Raw genomic sequence first — 23,647 nt, forward strand, 5'->3', positions numbered from 1 at the left:
GGAAGGGGGCATCCAGAAGGTGGTTGCGCATGCATATACAGACATGTGCAACAGCTGACACGCGGGCGCAGTTGGATTGTCGCCAGCAATGACACGAGGACAAAGTCGCGGGCAGATGCTTATATATATATATATATATATATATATATATATATATATATATATATATATATATATGGAAAGCTTAGGAAGAGAAGTGTTTGCATGTAAAAAATCTAGCAGTTTGTCAACTGTGCCTAATAGGCTAGCACTTCCTCATCATAGAGATCACTTACCAGTAGTAATCTCATTGTCATTACAGACAGGATTACAATGAAACATTAAATCTATGTATAGATGATAAATATCACAGAGTATGTCTAGAAAAGTCATTAATGAACGTAATATGTCTTTTATATCCTATGGGCCATGTGGCTGCTGTAAAGCAAATCTGTAAATCCTGGAGGCGAAAATGCAAACGCAGCAAAAAAGCAATAAAAGGGATTTTGTTCTCATATGGTTTTTAGACTATGTTCCCATTTTGCAGAAACTCAGCACTTTTTTGTTGCCCCAGCCCTAGATGAGTGCAGCTATGTGTGGCTCTAGCCTGAATGCCTGAATTCAGAAGAACATTGCATCCTATCAGATTGTAGATTTGCACATGCTTCCCCTAGCTATTGTCATTGACAATACTCATACAAGGGATTCTTATCATATTATGTATACAGCTTATACCTTAAACATAAATGAATCAAGCCACAGATAGAAAGTAATATATATAATTCACAAGCACGCAAATCATTCCCTTAATTGAATTCTCTATTTGCTTTAAACTCAATTTTACAACTCAACAATTGTAATTGACAGAATTGCAGAAAAAAACAACAAGTGATACATTTGCTTTTTCACACATTTTAGCTCACACCTGACAAATGTCAGTTTATGCAAGAAAAAAATAAAGTTTCCTAAAAATACTTATGTGTGAAGTGAAGATTATTAAACAGCGATCATCAGGAATGCAAGGAAATATCTTCATACCATGTAAAGAATTGTTTACTGGAAATAGATTGTCTATAGGAACTATTAGAGGAAGAGATAAAAACATGTACACAAGGTGAAATAATGCAGATAGGCCAGGCTCCTGCAAGGTTTCCTTTGTTGATAATTTTGTTTTTTTTAAAAAAGATGGTTGGAAGATTTCTCAGGTGTCTACGGAGACATAACACTGTTTTTGATGCGTTTTTTTTTCTAGAGACATGTTCACATTGATGTTAGTACACAGGCATTGTTTCAAATACATACATTTTATTGGAATCCTAGAAGCAATAATATTTGTTTATGCTATGAGTAAGCGGAACTCACTTTGAAAGGGATCCTATCAATCAGAAGTAATTTTTTCTGCCTAGCACTTTGGAATAGCCTTAAGAAAGGCTATTCGTCTCCTACTTTTAGAAGTGGATTCCGGCCCGCTCAAACAGCACTGGCGGCATCCCCAATGCTGCAAGAGAACTCTGCAGCACCACCTCCATCTTCTTCAGTAACGTTGTCTTCCTGTGTCGGCTTTAAAAATTGTTGGCCTCGGGAAGAGCCTACTGCGCATGCCCACAGGCCACAAGAAAAATGGCCGCTTACACAGTAAGGTCCATGCACATTGTGTGTATATCTGAGTTGGGGGTTGAGTTTGTCATGAAATACAGTAGGACGACGTCTGACTGCAGTCGTTTCTAGAGATGAGCGAACACTAAAATGTTTGAGGTTCGAAATCCGATTTGAACAGCCGCTCACTGTTCGACTGTTCGAACGGATTTCAAACCCCATTATAGTCTATGGGGGGAAATGCTCGTTTCAGGGGTACGCAAAATTCGATAACATTATACTTACCAAGTCCACGAGTGACGGTCGGGCTGTATTCTCCTTGAAGTCTTCTCCCGGCGCAGCGTCCCCGCGTCTTCTTCCGGCTGGAATTCACTCTGCCTAGGCATCGGGGCCTGAGCAGCGCCGACTGCGTTTGCGAGGGCATGCCCGCGCATGCGCAGTCGGCTCTGCCTAGGCCAGATGCCTAGGCAGAGTGAATTCCAGCCGGAAGACGCCGCGGGGACACTGCACGGAGAAGACTTCTAAAGGTAAGAGAAGAACCAGCGTTGATTGGCAGAATGTATAGCATTCTGCCAATCAATGCTGGTTCTGCATCGAACCTTAAACTTCGAACAGCCAGTAGTGTTCGATCGAGTATTTCGAATACCGTAGTATTCGATCGAACAACTACTCGCTCATCTCTAGTCATTTCCAATAATACACATGATTATAGAGCAGGTCCTATTCTGTTCTGGTTTATCAGAAAGGAATGGATCCAGAAGTCCCAAAGTTGTGAATGTATCACAGAATGCAATCGGATGTCACACGAGTGTCATCCTCTGCCCCATCTTGGATATGACTAGCCTGTTAACAATAATTTGGTCACACTGGAAATATTCACCTGGTGGTTGGCAGATAAATATCAGTGTTTGGCATGATGCCCAAAAATCTGCCAACTTGCCCAGACTCACTGCACATCATTCCCAATGCCAGCAATGGTCAGCTGGTTCACAGGAAGCCAATTTATCTATCCAGAGAAATCCTATGTAAACATGGACAGAATGGATTTGAACCCAGGACCTCAGCACTGCAAGCATCAGCTAATGTGTAAGGCCAGCTATAGCGTCCATTATTTGATAGTTCCAGCACTGCTGTAGGATTATTTCCCTGTGATAAGAACAAGAAACATTAACGGTGATTTGCAGTTGTATCAGATCACACCATTCACACAGTGCTTTGACCTAAGGCTGCATTCACACGACCAAATTCGGGCTAGTTCACACGTATAAAAAGCCTTGCTTAATTTTGCACTGAAAATTCAGCGTCGCTTTTTTTTTACGCTGTTTTTTTGCATTGGACAATGTTTTTGACACTTTTTTTTACGCTGTTTCGGTTGCTGATTTTTTTTAAGCTTTTTTTTTTTTTTTTTTTTAACCAGTCCATTTTTTAACTAGCCAGCCCACTGGGCATGGCCAAAACCCACCCCTTTTTGCCTCTAGGCGCCATTTTAGCTCACAACTCAGCCAGAGCAGAGCTGACAGCTTTCTTTCAGAGCTGACTGCTTTTTAATATAAAAAAAAAAAGGCATGGAATCATGACAGGAAGAAGCCAACACCCAGCACCACTCCTCTGGGATGTGACTTCATAAAATGTGACATAAAAAAGCCTCGCTGTTTCGGTCGCTTTTTTTGCCAAAACAGCGGTAAAAAAGCGACCAAAATCAGCGAGGCTTATTTTCAGCGCCCCATAGACTCCCATTGATTTTTTCACGCGGAAAAAGGCTGAAGAAAGGTCATGTCGCTTCTTTTTCTGCTAGCAGAAAAAAGAAAAAAGCTAGCAGAAACAAAAAGCTAGCTGTTCACATAGGGCTCCATTCGTGTGGCTTATTTTGGTACGGGAAAAAAAAAAGCTTGCCAAGCTTTTTTTGGAGTTTTTTTTTGTAAAAACAGCTTAAAAAAAAAAGCCAGGCTGTTTTCCCCTCCTGTAAAGTGAATGGGCTATAAAAACAGCTAGTGTTTTTTTCCATGCGGTTTTTTGCAAAAAAAAAACAAAAAAAAAAAACGTTGCTTTTCGCCTCCCATTCAGTTCTATTATTTTTTTCAGACGGAAAACGCCTGAAGAAAGGTCATGTCGCTTCTTTTTCTGCTAGCAAAAAAAGCTAGCAATAAAAAAAAGTTAGCAGAAAAAAAAAAAGCTAGCTGTTCACATGGGGCTCCATTGTAAGGGGCTGATTTTGAAGCGAAATCAGCTGTCAAAATCAACCTCTTTGCCCCTGTGTGTGATCTCTACGTTTGTGCCTCTACGCAATACATTCCGCCATCGTCACCATAAAACACCGCCACTTTAAAAGGGAAGTTTTTTCATTTTTAAACCTAATACTTTGTATCTTATAGTTTTAAATATGAAATCAGATCTTTCCTATTTGTATTAGTTTATTGTTGATCTCGTGTCTCTATATGTCTCTGCAGTTATGTGTCATATAGATATTAGATAGATAAATAGATAGATAGATAGAGTGTGTATTTGTACCCTGCAAATTGTACAGCGCTGCGGAATATGTAGGCGCTATATAAATAAAATTTATTATTATATTATTAATTAATCGTTGCTGCTCATGGACTTATATAAAGATTGATATGACAGTCTTCATTGTATCATGTTACTATTGTAGTGTTTGGTGAGACACATTGATTAAGATATTGGGAAGTATCGTTTTTGGGTTTTTGATACATTGTTCACATTGATATTACTGCAAAGCATAATATATCTACCTTGTATAGAGAATAACCACACAACTGATAACATAAGTTCCATCTATTTCCCCAGAAACTTTCATCACTTGTATCCGCTTGGTGTTCTTCCTTCTCTTACCAGGCACTTTGCTTCAGTTGCAGCATGTGATATGTGACTTACGTGATTAGTCATGTGCCTGCCCTAATGTGGAGGGTCACATGACTGCTTTTTCCTTTCAGTTTCAAAGAAAACCAGAAGTGTTCGATCTTGTAGGAATCACAGTAAGATTCTATATTATCCTTTTATTTATAATGTTTGTGATATAACTACAATGTTGTATATCCTGTGTATGATGCTTTGCATAGCGGTGGGGTTTTATGGCGACGTATATTGCATAGAGGCACAAGGATACATACTGAGATACACATTTGCTTTGCATTTGGGTTTTTGATGTGCTTCTTTTATTGTAATGTTTGTGGTATATATTATGGCGATGCATACAGTATATTGGGAAATATATATTGTTTGGTTTTTGGTGCGAGACATGTTCGCATTGATGTTACTGCACTGACATTGTTTCAAATGGGGTCATTTTACTGGAATCCTAGAACCAGATTTTCCTTTTTTCTTTTTTGTGTTTCACATTATCGTTTTTATATATCATGCGGCGCTTTTAGTTTGTTTATGCTGTAAGTAAGCCGTACTAACCTCGAAACGCTTATGCCGGGTATCATCATGCGCTCCAAGCTTGTATTATAAAACGTCACCATTAAAAGTAACTTTTTAATAAAGAATTGTTTGGTGCTGGACTCCATTGCTTGACAATACTGCAATCCGGACCTCTACCTCTGTGGCTCCGGAACGCCGTTTCAGCATTAGTCTCTGTGGTTTTGGATTTGTATGTAAGAAATTTGGATGAAATGTAACAAATCTTTTTCCATCCATTAGTACATAGGAATTGAGCCAGCAGAGACCATGTCCAGCAACGGAGAGGAGACGATGACAGGCACGCAGGTGAGGGTAGGGGAGGATGTGACATCACTAGAGGGGGAGGTGTTTGGGTCACCTGAAAGGAGGCGTTACTCCTCACCTCAAATGGAGTTTTTGGTGGGAGAATGGGAGCTGAACTTTTTTTTATGTGAGTGTTATTTGCTGTGCAGTATCCCATCACTGGCTGCACCTGCTTCCTCATGTTATTGTTGCTGGTCGTTTATTGTATTTTATGTCACTATATAAATGGTCCCAGAGGTGGGACAACTATCTGCCCAATGGGCTCCTCTTATCTGCCTGGTGTAGTGGCTACCATCTGAGGGTGGTGGCTACACATAAGGTCTAGTGCTATAATCATATATACGGGAAATAGTTTGTCAAAAGCTGCACCGTTCTCTTGGTATTAATGGCTATATCCATAAGTACACAAGTACTCTTATCTATCTAGAGAATGTGTAAGGAGACAGGGCTGGTCCTGCCTTGGAGTCTCTCCATTCACTTTTATGGAATCTGTTCAAATAGCTGCTCAGGCAGCCCCAGCTGTTTTCATTAGTCCTGTGCAAGTGAATGGACAAATCTGTGCAAGTGAATGGACAAATCTGTGCATGTGCAGCCCTCTCTACTTTCACTGTGGCCATGAAGAAGCCCATGTGCTTCAGATTGGATTCTTTGGAAGTAGCCATAAATGCCAAGATGGGAAACCTGTTTAAATGCATACGATTTTTGTTTGCAATGGTTTCTCCTGTTGTTCAGGATTCTTTTAGTTCCAGGTGGCTTCTGTATCCAATCACAAGGCTCAGCAGTCACTGTTTCACAAACGGCCGGTCACAGCAGTCATGTGACCTTTGTGAAGAGGTTTCTGCTGAGGCTCGGATTGGATGCAGTGATTCCCTAGTACAAATGGGACATTACTAGGGGCAACATGGTGGCTCAGTGGTTAGCACTTCAGCCTTGCAGCACTAACCACTGGGATTCGAACCCAGCACTGGAGACCTGGGTTCGAATCCCGCCAGGAACAACATCTGCAAGGAGTTTGTATGTTCTCCCCGTGTTTGCGTGGATTTCCTCCCATTTCTACAAAGACATACTGATAGGGGCAAAAAATGCACATTAAAAAATGGGCCATTCCTGGTGACCTGTATACAGAAGACCGGAGCTGCTGCCGCTCTATGTGGAGGCTTGGGGAGAGGCGAGTAATGTTTTCTTATGTTTATAGGCCTCTAAGCAGCACTATTACGTAATAGAAATATGAGTTGTAATAACACCTTGGAGACCGTCAATCCTTGTGTGAAATAAAAAGCATGAATAGCGAATCTTACCTGTCAGATAACATATTATAGTAGCCCAGGAACACACTCTCATAGAAGTGAATGGACGTAGCCGGCACACTGGGGGTTAAGCGGCCGGCCACCGGCAAAGTCGGCGTGCCGGCCGCTTCCATTCATTTCTATGGGAGCGTGCTATTCGAAACGGCTGTTTCGAATAGTGTTCGCTCATCTCTAGTGAGCACCAAATACATATGTGAGCATATATTTTTTTCACAATTTCCAAAAATCCCACTGTAGGCATCAAAAGACAAAAAACCTAGTAGTGACAGCGTAGATGGAGGTTAAACAGCCTACACATTAATCAGGAAATGTTCAGTGTTTTTGGAAACTGATTCCACCTGACTCCCTTTCTGTTTCGTTCCAATGGGAGTCAGCCTAGTCGTACCTAGAGGTCACAATAATGCCTATATAGCTGTCCTAAATGCATGAAAAAGTGTTTTTACACATTGAAGAAAGTCTCGTGTATTAATATCCATGAGATTTATTTTAGGTATTGAACACCTAAGCGCTGATGTGTACAAGGTCTGTCCCTGGCCCGGATCATCAGGGTCTGAGCAGGGAGAAGAGTTTTTATAGACCTAAATGGAGCAGTAATGCACAAAGAGGGAGTCTCGCTCGTGATTGGTGGAGCCACTGGCATAGAACAAGTTAACAGGATGTAAACCTATGACCCCCTGCAGTTACCTGCTGTATTGTTAAGGTGGATGTCTGCACCTTAGATATGGCACCTGGTCTCTTCTACTTTACATAGTGTGTGTGTGTGTGGGGGGGGGGGGGGCCTTAGCCATGAAGTACAACTATGGCCACCGATTTTTCTTCCTCACCCCACATTGAGTGTTATAGGTATGGCTCCTGCATGGCGAGATCACAGGAGCCATCCATCATCTATAACAGCTGGGAACCTTGTGCAGCTTTCTAGGCCTGTCGTAAGGAAACAACTACTGAGGCTTGCCTGTATCAGGCCTCAAAAGTTATACACTCATTCTGCCATAGATTGTAGCAAAGTTGTAGCGGTAAAAAAAAGATCAAAATAGTACTTTGCCGTCGTTTTATCACCCCCCAATAAATGTAATAATAAGTGATAAAAACATCGGACATCCCCTCAAAATGTTATAAATAATAACTACAATAACTATATCTTCCTGTAAATTTATTATAATTCGCTGCAGTTTTCTGTCGTGAATTGTATATCGTTACTGGTGTAGATTTACGATCCAAAAGACTTGATAACAATGCATTATCGAAGAAGATTTTTGGTGCTTTTAAAATAATGCAAAATTTATATTTCAAGATTGCCAAGATAAAATATTTTCCTATTTTTAGGTATCTTACATTGGAAAAGATTGTACTAAGATTCCGTCTTTTCTAGCTAAAAAATATGGGCGCCAAGCAAAGAGATTAGATCTGAGCTTTAACTTATTAAGGTAAGTGAATCCTTCGTCATATTTTGAACAGAAATCTTCTTGTAATGTGCGGGTCTTTCGTTCCTAGTAAGTATTGATCCTTATTGGTTATGTGATTATTTCAAATTGTGAAATATCTTATCATGCGGAAGATTTTCTATTGAAAGTTTATTTTTTTTCTAAACTTTGAAATACAAGGTGACCTCTGAGGACTCAGTCTCCACATTAGAATATCCTATCGCTGTCGCATTGCTTGTTGAACTCCCACAAATGCACCTGGAGGGTCTAGCATGGCCCCCTGTTTCATGTAATTTGCATATCTCTACCCCCCATTGTTCAGATACAGGTGACTTCTCCTGTGGATGAGTATTAAAAAAACAAAAACCTGGGGGCAGGAAAATCCCTATTTAAAAAAACAAACAAACTCATTTCCTGCCCCTTCTGTTCTCATGCTGTTTAGGTTCCCTCCTAGTCTCTGCTTCATTGTCCCTCTAGACACACAGGGAACTGCTGTATGTCAGGAGAGACAAGAAAGCATTGGAATGGGAGTGAAAGTGAAGTTGATGAGGACAGTATTCTTCTTTAATTTTTTTTGCTCTTGGAGCACAGGGGATGTTCCATCAAGTCCCCCAAGCAGTGCTCTCGTCAGAGAAACCACACTCCTCTTCATGTTTGTGCTGTCCGTGTGCAAAGGGGGCTGATTTTCTTATTGTTCTAATGTCCCCATCCCCTTGCCAAGATCTTGCGCATGCGCAGGCTTCTTCTCTTCTCTTTGAGGTGTATGGAAGGCTGAACAAGTGGCACGTGTGCAGTATGCTCATACAAGCTGAAGACAGTAAGAGTGGACCACACATGTGTGAGAGTCCACTGAGGGGATGGCGCCCCAATTGAGAGTCCACTGAGGGGATGGCGCCCCAAGTGAGAGTCCACTGAGGGGATGGCGCCCCAAGTGAGAGTCCACTGAGGGCACGGCACCCCAAGTAAGATCAGCAGCTCAAAATGGCAGGTGAGCACTGCTTCAGAAACAGTACTACCATAGCATAGAGGATAAATTGCTGATCGATGGTGATCTGACTGATGAGAGCCCGTGATCTTGCAATTGGGGGAGTGCTTTACCCCTATTGTAAAGACAGCCAAACCCCTAGTGCTACCTATGGATAAAGGAGAAATATTCAATATTACCAGAAAGGCTGTGAAGTTGTAGCCAGAATAAGCAAAAAAGTATCAATTCCAACTCAATATTAGTAAATTAATTATATTAAATAATAAATAACATCTAACAGCAAATTTCATATAGAGAGCCATACAGTATATACCCACTCTCAGAACAACTGGATCAGATTTGAGGGCATTCGTGATGGTTATTTGTCTAAATGAATATATTTTGTGAACGTATATTTTGTAATTGGCCTTAATGTTGCTTATTTACAAAATAAATGATGTTTCTGTAATGATTCACATGTCTCAGATTTACCATACAAAGTACAAGTTGTTTATATGTCTGGAAAAGCATTTGGTAATGTCATTAATAGAAGAAAATAGAATATTATTTATTCTGTTATTAGTAGGACATAATCCATAAACCGACCTCTGTTATTATTATTATTATTATTATTATTATTTATTATTATTTTTTTTAAAGCTATTTAATGTGTTTGTCTGATTTTCTTAATATTTACCATGTGGAAATTGACAAGGCACGCATTTCACAATCTGCAGTTCTTTGTGCGGATTTTCCTATTTCGATGAGACCGGTGGAATAAGCAACAGAATCCGCAACAAACCTACAATAAAACGTGCGTGTGGATTTGTCACAGATCTATGTGTTGCAATTCTACAACACTCATTTTTATGTACGCCTATAGCTTTCCATTTTGCAAATTCTAGGTATAGAACAAGAACCTTTATGTTTGGTTCTGTTTCCATAAATATATTTTATATTACAGGTAACCTGATTATTTCCATGATAATGATGAAAAGCGTGACGTTACCGCTTTACTACAGTAGATCTGTTATTTCTAATTATTAGACATGGGCCATTTATGAAGGAGACAGAGCTGAAATAATAGTATAATAATATTCTGTGAATACGGCAGCCTCAATGGTCATGCTATTCGGGAGGGGGAACCCAGTCCCTCCATATAGCAATGGGAGAAGAACATTTTGGATTGAACATTTAAAAACCAATTCAGTGGAAAGAAGAGATGCATACGATTTCCTTCTAAACCCCTTCAAAATAAAAGTCACTGTAGATATAAAACGGTAGCATCACCATTAGTTGTAAACTAGCTACTTTTATTGTTTGTATACATTGAAGCGTTACAAAGGATACAGTGGTGTATATAGCATTCAATGTATCTGCAATGCAAAGAATTCAGTCTGCTGACAGGTCACATGCATCATATACTCGTCTTTTAAAAAGGACCTTTCACCACCTCCACCAACTCGAGTTCTTTTCACCCTTTAATAGGCACTGGTCCCCTGATTCCAGTGCAGTTGGTGTTCCCCAGTTATCACTGCAGTTAGTTTTGGTGCCTCATATACGAACAGTATCTAGTATCAGGCAAGGGGGCATGATTCTGAGCTTTGACGATGTTCACCTTTGATTGGAGCTCTGAATCACACCTCCTTGCCTGTTCCTGCCTGGCACCACCCACTTGACATTAGAGAGTCTTGTTATCACATCAGGCACCAAAACTAACTGCAGTGATTCTTTGGGATCTAGAGAAATACATCCATCTGCTCCAGAATCTGTAGAAGAACGAATATTAAAGGATGAAAAGAGCTTGAGTTGGGAGGTTTCAGCCCAACCCCACTGTGATGGAATCTGGCTGCCAAGTTCGGGACAATGTTTTGTGTGTTTGTCCTCTTTCCCCTTCCCCCTTTTGGTCATCAGATTAAATGCATGTTATTTATTTCGACAGCCTGGATTTCAGTACAGTGTGCGCACTGCAGTAAAGTGTTAAATAAGATTTGTTCTGCACGTCAGTCTCCTGTGTAGTTATGTGCCCACCCGTCACTTTGTGTGTGCCATCCTTTCTTCATTTCTAGGTCTTAGTTGGCCTCTATTACAGACTGTACCATTGGCCTGTGTTCTTGTATCTGTACAACGTTCATGCATGCAGTCACCATACAATCCATGCTGTACAATCTGGGTTATACAACTTATTTAGTTGAACTGTTTTAGGTTGTGTCTGTAAAGGAGTTGTCTTGTACAATCTCTGTGCCTATGCCTTATAGGACATAGGTTTGGAAAGACTACGACACTGTAGTTCCCCGACACTGTAGGAATCACTCACATTCAGGCGGTCTTTGTATTAAGTATACAGCCATTCAATTGAAAAGGACGTTTGCCAAGAGACTACCGTATTTTGCAGACTATAAGGCGCACTGGACTATAAGGCGCATTGCCCATGAGCGCCTTATAGTCCTGTCTAGGTTCATATATAAGGCGCACCGGACTATAAGGCACAGCGCTGTCCGGTGCGCCTTATATGTGATTGAAAGTGGCGGTCCGGCCGGCATGCGCAGTCGGCTCTAGCAGGCTCTTGCAGCCAGAGCCGACTGCGCATGTGTCTTCCATGATGCCCAAAGAAGACGACACAGAAGGGAGGAACACCGCTCAGGAAGAAGACGGCGCTGGATATAGCAAAAGGTAGGAAACGAATAGCCTTTTTTAAGGCTATTCCGACGTGGTCAAGAGAAAAAAAACTTCTTTTAATGGTAGAATCCCTTTAAGCGGCGGCCGCCGGCAAAGTCTGTGTGCTGCTTCCATACATTGCAATGGGAGCGTGCTATTCGAATAGTATTCGCGCATCTCTAACTTCAATTGTAAGAAGTTACAATTGAAGTTAGAGATGAGCGAATACTATTCGAATAGCACGCTCCCATTGCAATGTATGGAAGCAGCACGCAGACTTTGCCGGCGGCCGCTGCTTAACTCCTCGCGTGCCGCCGCTTCCATCCATATATAAGGCGCACCAGACTATAAGGCGCACTTTTGATTTCTGAGGAAATCGTAGGATTTTATGCGCGCCTTATAGTCCGGAAAATACGGTACACTTTCACACTTTCCTATACATGAGACCCTATGGATAGGGTTGAGCCGATCTTGAGATTTCAGGATCGATTTTAAAATCTGATTTCCGATCATTTTCCAAATGTTCTCGTTCCCGATCATGACATTTTCTCGATCGCCGATCAGGATCCGATCTTTCCCGATCGCTCAAGCCTAATTGTATATTATACACAGTATGGTTGAGCCGATCTTGAGATTTCAGAATCGATTTTAAAATCCAATTTCCGATCATTTTCCAAACGATCGCGATTGTGAAATTTGCTCAATCGCCGATCGGGATCTGATCTTTCCCGATCCTGATTGCTCAACCCTACCTATGGATATACTTGGCTTATATTCTGAAAGTATACTCAAAAACTGATATGTGAACAGAACCTTTGCTCGGTTCATGGTTATGCTTCTTCCTTAGTCTTTGGAGGCTTAAATGTGCATCAGTTGCTTCTCCAGGGATCTTCATGGCTACTTTGATGACCTGGAAAGATAAGGTCCATCCCAAACTGTTTGCTCTTCTTTCTTAATAGTTGGTAAGAACCTGCGCTAAACTTTTATGTCCTCAGAGCTGCAGCTATTGCAAAATGAGGACTTAACCCAAGGGTCACAGAAGAGAGATGGTTCGCTTATGGACTCTCCTCTTCATTCTTCACACCACTTACTTGAGACTAATAGAGCAAACCATGAAGTAAGTTGCACATGACCGCGTGATGTATTTATGGACGGGGATGTTTGAGCTGATCACATTGAATACATTGTGTGAGCTGTCTGGATACATTCGCTGCCACTTGCTCTGTTGGTATTCTCCTTAAAGATAAACATAGGATTGCTACAGAAAGTGATAGTGTAATTGTAAGTAAGTAGACGAGTGTGGAGAATAGGCAAAGTAAGGAGAGTGTAGTTATCTCTTGATAGAAATGCATATTTATCAGCATGGATGGCTGTTATTAATGTCGCTGTCATACTGAAACACATTTTCTGCATTTAATCCATTTAGTATGTGCATTATTTGGCCTGGAATGCCATGAGGACATCAAAGCCCCCTTAGGCATAAGAGCACAGTGCCCTGCTGGGGAAGCAGAAGGGAGCTTGATCAATAAACCTGACATGTTAATGCAGAGCAAATAGAATAAAAGATTTTTTTTTTATTTTTTTTTTTGACAAGACATGAAAAATCACCTTGTGGCAGCTGGCAGGCTGAAGCCGTAACAGCCGCATGGTAACGCTGATCTGACAAGCCAAAGGAGAGAGATGATGGTTATAAGTTGGTTTTGTTTCAAACTTCTTTCTTGACCTGTCAGATTCTGAAGGTGTCTGAATGGCTTTTTTTTTTTTTTTTTTTTTGTCGCGTGAAAATTGTAGTCTTAGGTAGTTATGGCGCAGTTATGTCTTCTTGGATTGTAAATGCTGTGGTTTTAATTGATTTCACTTTAGCTGTTGAAGCTGTCAGGCATTTATAATCCGTAAGTCCTATAGATACAGCGCTGGTATGTCATGCTTCAATGTGTAGTTATCAGGAAATTAATATCCTTAATGAACTGGTGCTTTCAAGCTAACAGGGCGTAAAATCCAACTTACCCTTTTCAATTGCTAATAGCCTATCCCCCTCCCTGTATTTAGTTTGGAGAACAGTCTTCCAACAGCCTGTTCCTTTGATGCCCGACAAAATGCCAGCTTTGCTGTGGGTACATTGCGTGATCAATTACAATAAATATAGTAATTACACTAGAGTTAGTAATTAACATAATTGTAGTCAATTACTACAAATACAGTGTACAGCTAAATAAATGAGAAGGGAGAAATTAGCAAGCTAATTGATTTATCTTTATCACGGCTTTGTTTCCTGTTGCATAGAATTAGTAGCTTTATTATTTTTTTCCCCACTTTTTCTCCCTTCCATTTTCAAGTCATTTGTTCAACCTATTGAAAGAGAATCTGTCTGATATTACAATAATTAAAATATTATTTTTTATAGTTTTTTTTCCAATTTATCTATTTTGTTAGGATTTCAGACTTGCAATGTCTATTATCGCGCTGCCGTACTGTATGTAGTGTAATGCTTCAAATTGGAAGGGTTAGCAAGGTCGCACAACTCTTAGAATAGAGCATCAAGATTAAATTGGTGTTTGTCCGACCGTCTGCACCCTCACAGATCAGCTGTTTGAAGGAAATACTGCATACCCTTTCATTGTTTGCCAGGCACAGGACTGTGCCTTTAATAATGGCTGTGCTTGGTGTTACAGCTCAGTCCCGTTAAGTGGGACAAACGTCTAATGACTTATATCAAGGTTAGGCCATCAATTTTAACCCCTTTAATTCATCTATCAGGGTGATAATTGTGTAATAAACTGCATAGAACCTTTCAGGGTTATGTTCAGTTTTGTACCAAAAGGTTTCCTAAGATAATGAAAGATCTCCTTGCAGCTCTTTTTCCATAGCAGGTAGATATCAGTGGGGCATCTCTCTGTGCTTTAGGTTAGGGCTTGACAGCTACTGTTGCCATGTTTTCCCCTGTAGCAGTCGGCTGCGCGACGCAACTCAAACCTGGATCTAGGTGAAGAAGAAGCCTATAGAGAGGAAAAAATCCATAAAATGTATTCATATTTGTTATGGTCAATACCTGCTCCTATCACAATGACAGTGGCTCAGTGACAGTTCCTATGTGTAATGCTGGCGGTGTGCTGACACCAAACATCCTGTCTCTGGAGTGGATACACTCTGTATCATAATGCTCACCCTCTGCTTTGCTCCAATCACTTTGCTCCTCCTCATTCTTATTTGGTCTCTTGTTCCTCTCTATCCTCTGCTACTTATACACATTCTGGCCATCTTAGCCTCTTAAAGGGCCAGAGCACTCACCAATATTTATGTCCCCAGCAAATCATTGCTGACCCTTCCCTATTTAAAGGGGTTTTCCCAACATGCTATTTTTTTTTATTAACTTGAGTACATCTATATATCTCACACCATCTGCTCTGTACCTATGACTCCACCCACCTCCTATATGCCTTCTTCCAAGACCTGCACCGCGATAGCACCATTACATGTTCTTCTTGCAATCTGCTTAGTATTGCAGACTACATTTCCCAGGTATACTTTGCACTGTGTGGCCACGCTGGCACATTTCTCCTAGCAGAAACCATTAATTCCTGCACTTGCTCCATCTGTTAGGATACATTCATGGTAATGTAGCTCTGATCTAATAGGCAACTATTGGAAAAGTCAAAGACAATCTGAGCACTCTGTTGCATAAAGATGGAGTACAGGTCGCATCCATTGACAACAGAGCTCAAACAGTGGTCAGATGAGGGGGATATTATTGGGCTTTTACTAGTGACATATACATTTTTGCAAATTTCTTTCAATAGGTGACTGATATTTAGAGATGGTGTTCAATCGAATTGATATTCGATCGGATATCAGGCCGTTCGAGGTATTCGATTCCAATAGAATACCACAAGGCAAACACACTAAAAATTCGTATCCCCTCCCACCTTCATTGGCACTTTTTTTGCACCAATAACTGTGCAGGGGATGTGGGACAGGAATTACGACAACTGAGGCATCGAAAAAAAATCGGAAAAAGTAATTGGCTAAATCAGGTGACCTCCAATTTATCCGAATAGTGGATTTAAGATCCGTGTCATATGAGACTGTGTGCGCTCAACACTGCTACATCTGAGATCGGACTGTGGACCAATCTTAGACTCCGGCACTCAGCTCTTCTACATCTCTGGTGTAGCAGAGCTTAGCGCACACTCAGCTCTGCTACATCTCCAGTGTAGCAGAGCTGTGCACTCAACACTGCTACATCTGAGATCGGACCACAATGGAGACTGCTGTGGACCGATCTTAGACTCCGCCTCCTCCGGCAGAACCAGCGTTGATTGGCCGAATGCTGTACTCTGTATGGCATTCGGCCAATCACCGCTGGTCAATGCCTTCCTATGGGAAAAAGTCAGCTCCCGCATATCGCAAGCTGACAGGGATCCCGACGAGATAGTGGTGAAATACAGGTACTTGGGCTTGTTAGATGCCCCCAGGCATGCTTCCCCTGCTGTCCCAGTTGCATTCCAGAGGTGTTGTCATCATTTGCTGAGGTGTCATAGTGGACTTGGTGACTCTCCTGAGTCGAAGTGTGGCTTCCCCTGAAACAAAGCATTTTTCCCCATAGACTATAATGGGGTTCGATATTTGTTCGAATAGTTGAATGTTGAGGGGCTATTCAAAACAAATATCGAATCTCGACTATTTTACTGTTCGATCATCTCTAGTGATATTTTTAAAACTTTTATATGATATGGTTGTTGTACCTGTTTCATTGTGCTTAGCCCTCTTGTATCAGAATAATAACATTCTGCAGTGTTAGACCTCCTGTAAGTCTGCTTGTATTCTAACCTGACCTGTGATTTGACCCCTTGAGCTTATTCCTGCCATACCTGTCTGCTGCTCCCGTCCCGTCTGTAAAGCTTGTCGACCTTTGATTGGAACCTGACCTCTGAACCTTTACCCCTGCCCTAACTACCTGCTTGCTACCTAATGGAGGTAAAGACCTGGCAGTCTCCATATAGACCATTAACATTCTGAAGTCCAGTCAACATTTTTTTATGAAATTTAAGTCAGACGACTGTGATGGTCAGATACCTCCTTGGTGGACTTTAAATATTCTTGGGATTGTTGCTCTCTTGAAAGGTGAAGACTTGATGTTTCTTCTAGAATTTTCCATGTTTTTTTCCCCTGCAGTGCTTTTTGGCTATGGCTCACTACATGGGACCTTATTGTTTATATAATGAACAGTTGTACAATTTTCCAATACTCTGCATCAATCCCTCATAGTTTTCTAGATCTCTGCTTGCTGTCATTTATTCTGCTTACTTCCAATGGATAAAAATTAGAGATGAGCGAACACTGTTCGGATCAGCCGATCCGAACAGCACGCACCCATAGAAATGAATGGAAGCACCTGTGACGCTGACTTTGCCGGCGTCACAGGTGTTTCCATACATTTCTATGGGAGCGTGCTGTTCGGATCGGCTGATCCGAACAGTGTTTGCTCATCTCTAATAAAAATCTAACCTTTGACGTTCAACGAACAATCCATGGTCTTTTAATAAGACAGATTACTGATTGTTGATCTGTATGATGATTTGAGTTGAGCCGATCTTGAGATTTCAGGATCAATTTTAAAATCCGATTTCCGATCATTTTCCAGCCGATCACAATTGTGAAATTTGCTCGAACGCTTATCGTAATCCAATCTTTTTCGATCCCGATCCTCCACCTTAGTCAATGCTTCTCTATGGGAAAAGTCACTTTTAGGGTTGAGCCGATCTTGAGATAACCTCCGACCTCGATCCCGCTGGAAAAGATCAGGATCGGAATTCCGATTGCGATCATGAGATTTACTCAATCGCCGATCGGAATCTGATCTTTTCTGATCCCGATCTCTCAACCCTGTTTTTGATTGGAATCATGATTTTCTTATTTTGGAAAAATGTAAAAAAAATAAATAATTTTATTCGCTAGATTCTGACACCCATTTTCGGATGCACCTAAATAATGGACAAATATGCACGCTTAGTACTATAGATCCCTTCTTGCACTCACTCGCAGCACTGGGGCCTTCATCTTCTTCAGGAGTGGTCTCTTCAGTCGTCTTCTTCTGGCACTGGGGGTCAAACTTCTAGGCCTTGGGCAGAGCTGACTCCGCATGCTCACGGCTACAAAAAAAAAAGTAAGTAAGCGGCCATTTTCTTGTGGCCTGTGGGCATGTGCAGTCTGCTCTACCAGAGGCCTAGAATTTTGACCCCCAGTGCCGGAAGAAGACGCGTGAAGAGGCTGATCCTGAAGAAGATGGAGGAGGCACTAGAGAGTTCTCTTGCAGCATTAGGGACGCCTCCAGTGCTGCGAGAGAATTAATTTGCATACCGACAAAAACCGGGATTTCTACAGCATGGCGGCGCGGAGAAGAATAGCCTTTCTTAAGGCTATTCCATATTGTGACCGACAAAAAAATCCCTTTAAAAAATATTGGCTGAACAACCCCTTTAAGAGCTGAGAATTAATGTAAATTACGGCAGAGTCGGCCATCTTCATTATCGGGGTTATCTTCACTCATAGACTTTGTATTTTTGAGCTTTATTGTTTAAAAAAAAAAAATACCCCCAATTTCTGAAAAATCACATAGAACTCAGCCATAAACAATTTTTTCTTTTTTCGCATTTGTCGATGTAACCTTTTAAAGCCTACCTACATTTACCTGGGCTGGCAGTCGTTTTGCATTTTAATGACAAATCAAGCACGATAACTTCCATTCGCAACGAAAGTGCCTTAAATGTCTTGGGCTGTCAGAATGAGATGCTGGGAGCTTGATGAAAAGAGAACAAAGAAGATAAAGTATGAAGCCTAGATACAGTGCAAAATGAAATAAAACCTTGTACGGCCTGTCACTGGTGTCAGTTGATATTCATATCTAAAGCACATTATAGTATTACTTTGCTACGCATAGCTTACTCATCTGTCTGTTTTAATTCATTACATTCTTTTGAGTCCCATGTGTCAGCAGTGGGGAAGAGGAGAGGAGAAAAAAAACCTCATCTGGCTTTTTGTGTATTTGAAGGCCGGCGATACAGAATGATTCCAGAGGAAGGATGTGGACCGAGCTGCCTCCTAAATTCTGAATAAGGGGTTTATGGTATACAGCCATTTTAACAACCCAATAATGAGACCCAACAAGTAAATTAGAGAACAGTGGCTGGGAGAATTTTTTTTTTTTTAATTTAAATAATAAATGGCTTTAATAGATATTTCCATCCTTGATAACTTGACATGGAATACCATAGAGTTGGTGATACACTTCAGATAAGTCCGCCATACTTACTGATTTTGGCAAGATTGCCCAATGACTTTTTTTTTTTTTTCTCTTTTCAAAGGCCTCTAACAGTGCCAACGTAAATACCACAGCGCACAAAAGAAGTGGGAGGATGCTTGCCAAAAACGTACTCTATCCCAAAAGGGAAGGGGGTTCCCGACATTACTCTTCCCCACAAGGCCCAAAAGGCGCCAAGCGGGGTTGAGTACCAGCGGACAAGCTACCGAAGCAGCAAGTCCTCAAATGTCCTTTTCCCTTTGGACTGCCACCACGTAGGGTACTAAGGACAGATCATCGTCCAGTTTCTCCTTGGGCTGCCACCACCTAGGATACTCCTGGACTCAGATCTGATACCAGCGAGACAGGAGGGAAGCTTATTACAGGTCTCACCTGTGTGGGTTTTTTTTTTTTTTTTTTTTTTACATGACCAGATTAAATTGTTCCCTACCTTTAGTAGCTAGTTAAGGTAAATTTACATAAGGTTTTAAAAGCCTATAACTTGAATTTTCAGCAATAGAAAACCTATAGAGGGACATCATAGGAAAGGTCATAACTAGAGATGAGCGAACAGTAAAATGTTCGAGGTTCGATATTCGTTTCGAGTAGTCCCTCAATATTCGACTACTTGAATCGAATATCAAACTCTATGGGGGGAAAATGCTCGTTTCAGGGGTAGGCAACGTTCAATCAAATTATACTTACCAAGTCCACGAGTGAGGGTCAGGCTGGATCCTCCGAGAAGTCTTCTCCGTGCAGCTTCCCCGCGGCTTCTTCCGGCTCTGAATTCACTCTGCCAGGCATCGGGCCTGGGCAGAGCCGACTGCGCATGCCCGCACTACAAGCGGACATGCGCAGTCGGCTCTGCCCAGGCCCGATACCTGGCAAAGTGAATGAAGAGCCGGAAGACGCCGCAGGGAAGCTGCACGGAGAAGACTTCTAAAGGTAGGAGAAGAACCAGCGTTGATTGGCCGACTGTATAGCATTCGGCCAATCAATGCTGGTTCTGCATCAAACTTTTACATTCGAATAGCGAGTGGTACTTGATTGAGTATGAGTATTTCGAATACCGTAGTATTCGATCGAATACCTACTCGATCGAGTACTACTCGCTCATCTCTAGTCATAACTTGATTCTATGGGACCAGTTAAAGGTGGAAAACCACTGACATGTTCATCAGAGAAAACTTCATTGTCTTTAATGCCAAATGTACTACACTGTGTATTTTCTGCATGCAGTTCCGTGTGCGTGTGCCCTTGGGCTGAGACCCCGCATTGTGCAAATGCTTTTTTTTTTGTTGCAGATTTTTCTGTGTTTTTATTGAACCAGGAGGTAGAGTGAGCTGACGGTAGAAGGATAAGAACTTCCTATAGATTTCCCTTTTCTCTTGGCTCAAACAAGGCAACAAAAAAAGCTGAGTTTCTACAATGTGAAGCCTCAGCCTTGAGGGGGTTTTCAAGATTTTTTTTTTTTCTTTTTCAGATCGTTTATTCTTTAGGATAAGCTATAAATATTTGATCAATGGGGGTATGAAAGTGGATCCTCGAACTATTTGGGACTACTTTCAACCTGGTACTATACAATATCAGAAGCAGGTGGCTTTGTACTTTGCATAGCAGCAATACCATGCTATTACAGCTCAGATCCCATTCATTTAATTGTGAGCAATGCTGCATGGCAACTATACAATGTACAGAGCCATCCCTTTCCTTCTCTGTACACTGTGTAGTATTGGACTTGACCACAATTAATAACAGCTGATCAGTAAGGGGGCTGGGGATTCAAAACTACATGCAGTTATGTCTTAGGCAGATATGTAAATGATTCGGTATCTTGCCATAAAAGTGCTTTCTTCTGCTGCCCTATAAAAAGACTCACGCAGTTTACTTTTGGGTAGTGTATCTCTTAGGTGAGAGATCATTGACTGCTAGATTTGCCTCTAGACGCCCGTGTCTCTGCCAGGACCATTTCCTGGCACTTAAAGGAATGAAATTTAGGGGCCACACGGTGGCTCAGTGGTTAGCACTGCAGCCTTGCAGCGCTGGAGTCCTGGTGTTCAAATCCCGCCAAGGGCAAAAAAACCATCTGCAAGGAGTTTGTATGTTCTCCCCGTGTTTGCATGGATTTCCATCCCATATTCCAAAAAAGACATACTGATAGGGAAAAATGTACATTGTGAGCTCTATGTCGGGCTCACAATCTACATTTAAAAAAAAAAAAAAAAGGAATGAAATTTGGTGTCATGATGCCTTGCCTGGTTGGCAAAATTATCACCAATCGGACCTGTTAGGACGCCTGTGTACAAGTGTGCAAGATGAGTGTGCAACCCATCTGCAACATCTGTATAGACCATATATACCTTCATGTCCAGTTGTAATTCATCTTGTATCCAGGATAGAAGGGCCCAACAAGTTAGTAGAGCCGCCTTTCAATTGTACAGTTTTCCCCAATAAACCTTTGCTTTCACTCTAATATTGTAATCACTTACATATGTTATCATGACGTTGATAGGGTTGAGCGATCGAGATTGGATTCTGATCAGCGATCGAGTAAATTTCGCAATCGGAATTCCGATCCCAATCTTTTCTGGCGAGATTGAGGTCAGAGGTTATCTCAAGATCGGCTCAACCCAATTCATGTATATATCATTAATAGGGTTGAGGGATCGGGAAACATCAGATCCCGATTGGCGATTGTACTGGAAAACGATTGGAAATCTGATTTTAAAATCGATCCTGAAATCTCAAGATCGGCTCAACCCTAGACATTTACTCATATAAAGTTTCATTGAATTCCTAGGGTCCTTTTGCATGAGCAGATAAACAGCCTGTAACAAGTGCCAGGCGATGATATAAGAAGTTGATGACATGAGCATTTGTCATTTGGGCATGGTTACACTAGGCAATAATTGGTAACACATGTCGATACAAGTTATGGTTCAGATGATCATCGTCCCGTGTAAATGGCCTTTAAATTTCACACTTTGAAATAGCCAAATGGCTTATATATAAAATATGTGCATTAGAAACGGTTCTGGTTACAGCGAACGTTTACTGAACAATGTACTAACAATGCTACGTTTATTCCTTTTTTGCAACATAGTGTTCCGTTCAAGGTGTTATCCACCCTGAAAATCGCTAGGTCATTTTCGGAATTTCTTGGCTACTTAGGTTCAAATAACGGATATATCTCCTTGGATTGTGTAAGGGAAAATAAAAGTGTTCGGTTGCATAGTCTGCTGAGCTTTTGGGATTGCATAGCCTGAATTGGGGTCAGACCTACAATAAATAAAAGCTACATCATACCTGCCAGGCTGAATGTATATAGTAGAGCCTTTGAAAATGTAACCTCAGGCTAAATATCCCCTGTTCTTTCTCCACGACTGATGTGTGCTTACCTTGCCATCAATTATTTATCTTGCTGAACCAGTAAACAGGGCTTCTAAAACCTCAGGCCTCGGTAAGTGTCTGATAAACCCAGAGCACCTCGCTTGACGTGCGAACATTTATTTCTATCAGGTGATGTAGAGATTCATAGATCTTTTATTATTTTATTTCCGTTGATTCTAGCTTTTAGATTTCCATCTTAGACTGTAGTGTAAGGACTGAACCTTTACAGCGGGATCATTCTTTAATAATTATACGCGGTTTGATGACAATAGGAGCGTTACGTAAGTAAGAATAGGAAAGGCGACTCCTCCGCATGACCATAACACCACCATCGTGATCACCACCACATGCGGTGTCCAGTGGCCATATGATTGTACTGGTAAAGCTGGGGTATTGCATTAAAAGTTGTGCACTCATTGGCCATTGCATGCGGATGGGTATAACATGCATGTGGTTGATGCTGTTGTTTCATTTGAGTTTTCTGGATAAGCTGCTATGTATACTGTGAGAAGGTGAAAGGCAAAGTGCTGGAATCACACTATATGAGCCCCAGATTCCTGACTTATGTGTGGTCCAGGGCGGGTCTTGAGTAGGTCTCAGCCCTGGGTGTGCGGCATAGGCTGGTTACAGGGCCATAAGAGCCTGCACTTCGGGGAAGATCTTGGGGGAAGAGAAAGCACCTGGGTCTGTCCTGACACTGAGAGGCTTGTGTACAGTACAGTGGGTTTTTTTTTGGTTGATTTTAGTAAGCCACGTGTACAATTAGTATTTTCTATTTAGTAAGTGCTCAGAAGATCAGGATTTTGGTTTGACATTATTTTGGCCGAAGTTAAGTCTGTTTTATTTTGCTCATTTTTGTGCCTGACGTAAAGGTTTGTATATTTTGCTGTTTTTTCTTAAATAAACTGCTTTGCTGCAAGGTTTGTGTCCCTGTCTCAGACTGGTTGGGTCCGCAAAAGTGCTTCTACCGAGCTACCTTCCCCACAATACACAGATGAGGAGTAAGGGTGCATGCACACGATGTAATGCGGCACTGATTCTTGCACGATAACTTGTGTAAGGATCAACGCTGCAAAACAGAATTCGCCTTAAAATACTGACCAAAAAAAACGGATCCCATTCAAATCAATGGGAGCCGGTCAGTTCTTTTTTCCAGGAGCCATTTGTTCCGGCTTCAATGGGTTCCGTTTAGCACGCGTAACACATTGTAGACAATGGGATTCTGTTTTGCAGCGCTGATTCTTAAACAAGTTATCATGCAAGAATCAGTGCCGCACTACATTGTGTGCATGCATCCTAAGGGTGCCTTCAC

The 23,647-nt window shown here is 41.4% G+C and overlaps 1 protein-coding gene across 1 annotated transcript in view; it reads left to right on the plus strand.

Annotated features, from left to right (window-relative positions):
- The first annotated feature begins 4,529 nt into the window (after positions 1-4,529).
- Positions 4,530-23,647, plus strand: part of LRMDA (leucine rich melanocyte differentiation associated) — a 508,960-nt gene continuing 489,842 nt past the window's right edge. Inside the window, exons 1-3 of the mRNA XM_075257984.1 lie at positions 4,530-4,568; positions 5,236-5,301; positions 7,929-8,029. Coding sequence (XP_075114085.1) covers positions 5,263-5,301; positions 7,929-8,029 — 140 coding nt within the window. The 5' untranslated portion in view covers positions 4,530-4,568; positions 5,236-5,262. The remainder of the gene's footprint in view (positions 4,569-5,235; positions 5,302-7,928; positions 8,030-23,647) is intronic.

This window comes from Leptodactylus fuscus, chromosome 10 (genome assembly GCF_031893055.1).
Source record: "Leptodactylus fuscus isolate aLepFus1 chromosome 10, aLepFus1.hap2, whole genome shotgun sequence".
Classification (NCBI taxonomy): domain Eukaryota; kingdom Metazoa; phylum Chordata; class Amphibia; order Anura; family Leptodactylidae; genus Leptodactylus; species Leptodactylus fuscus.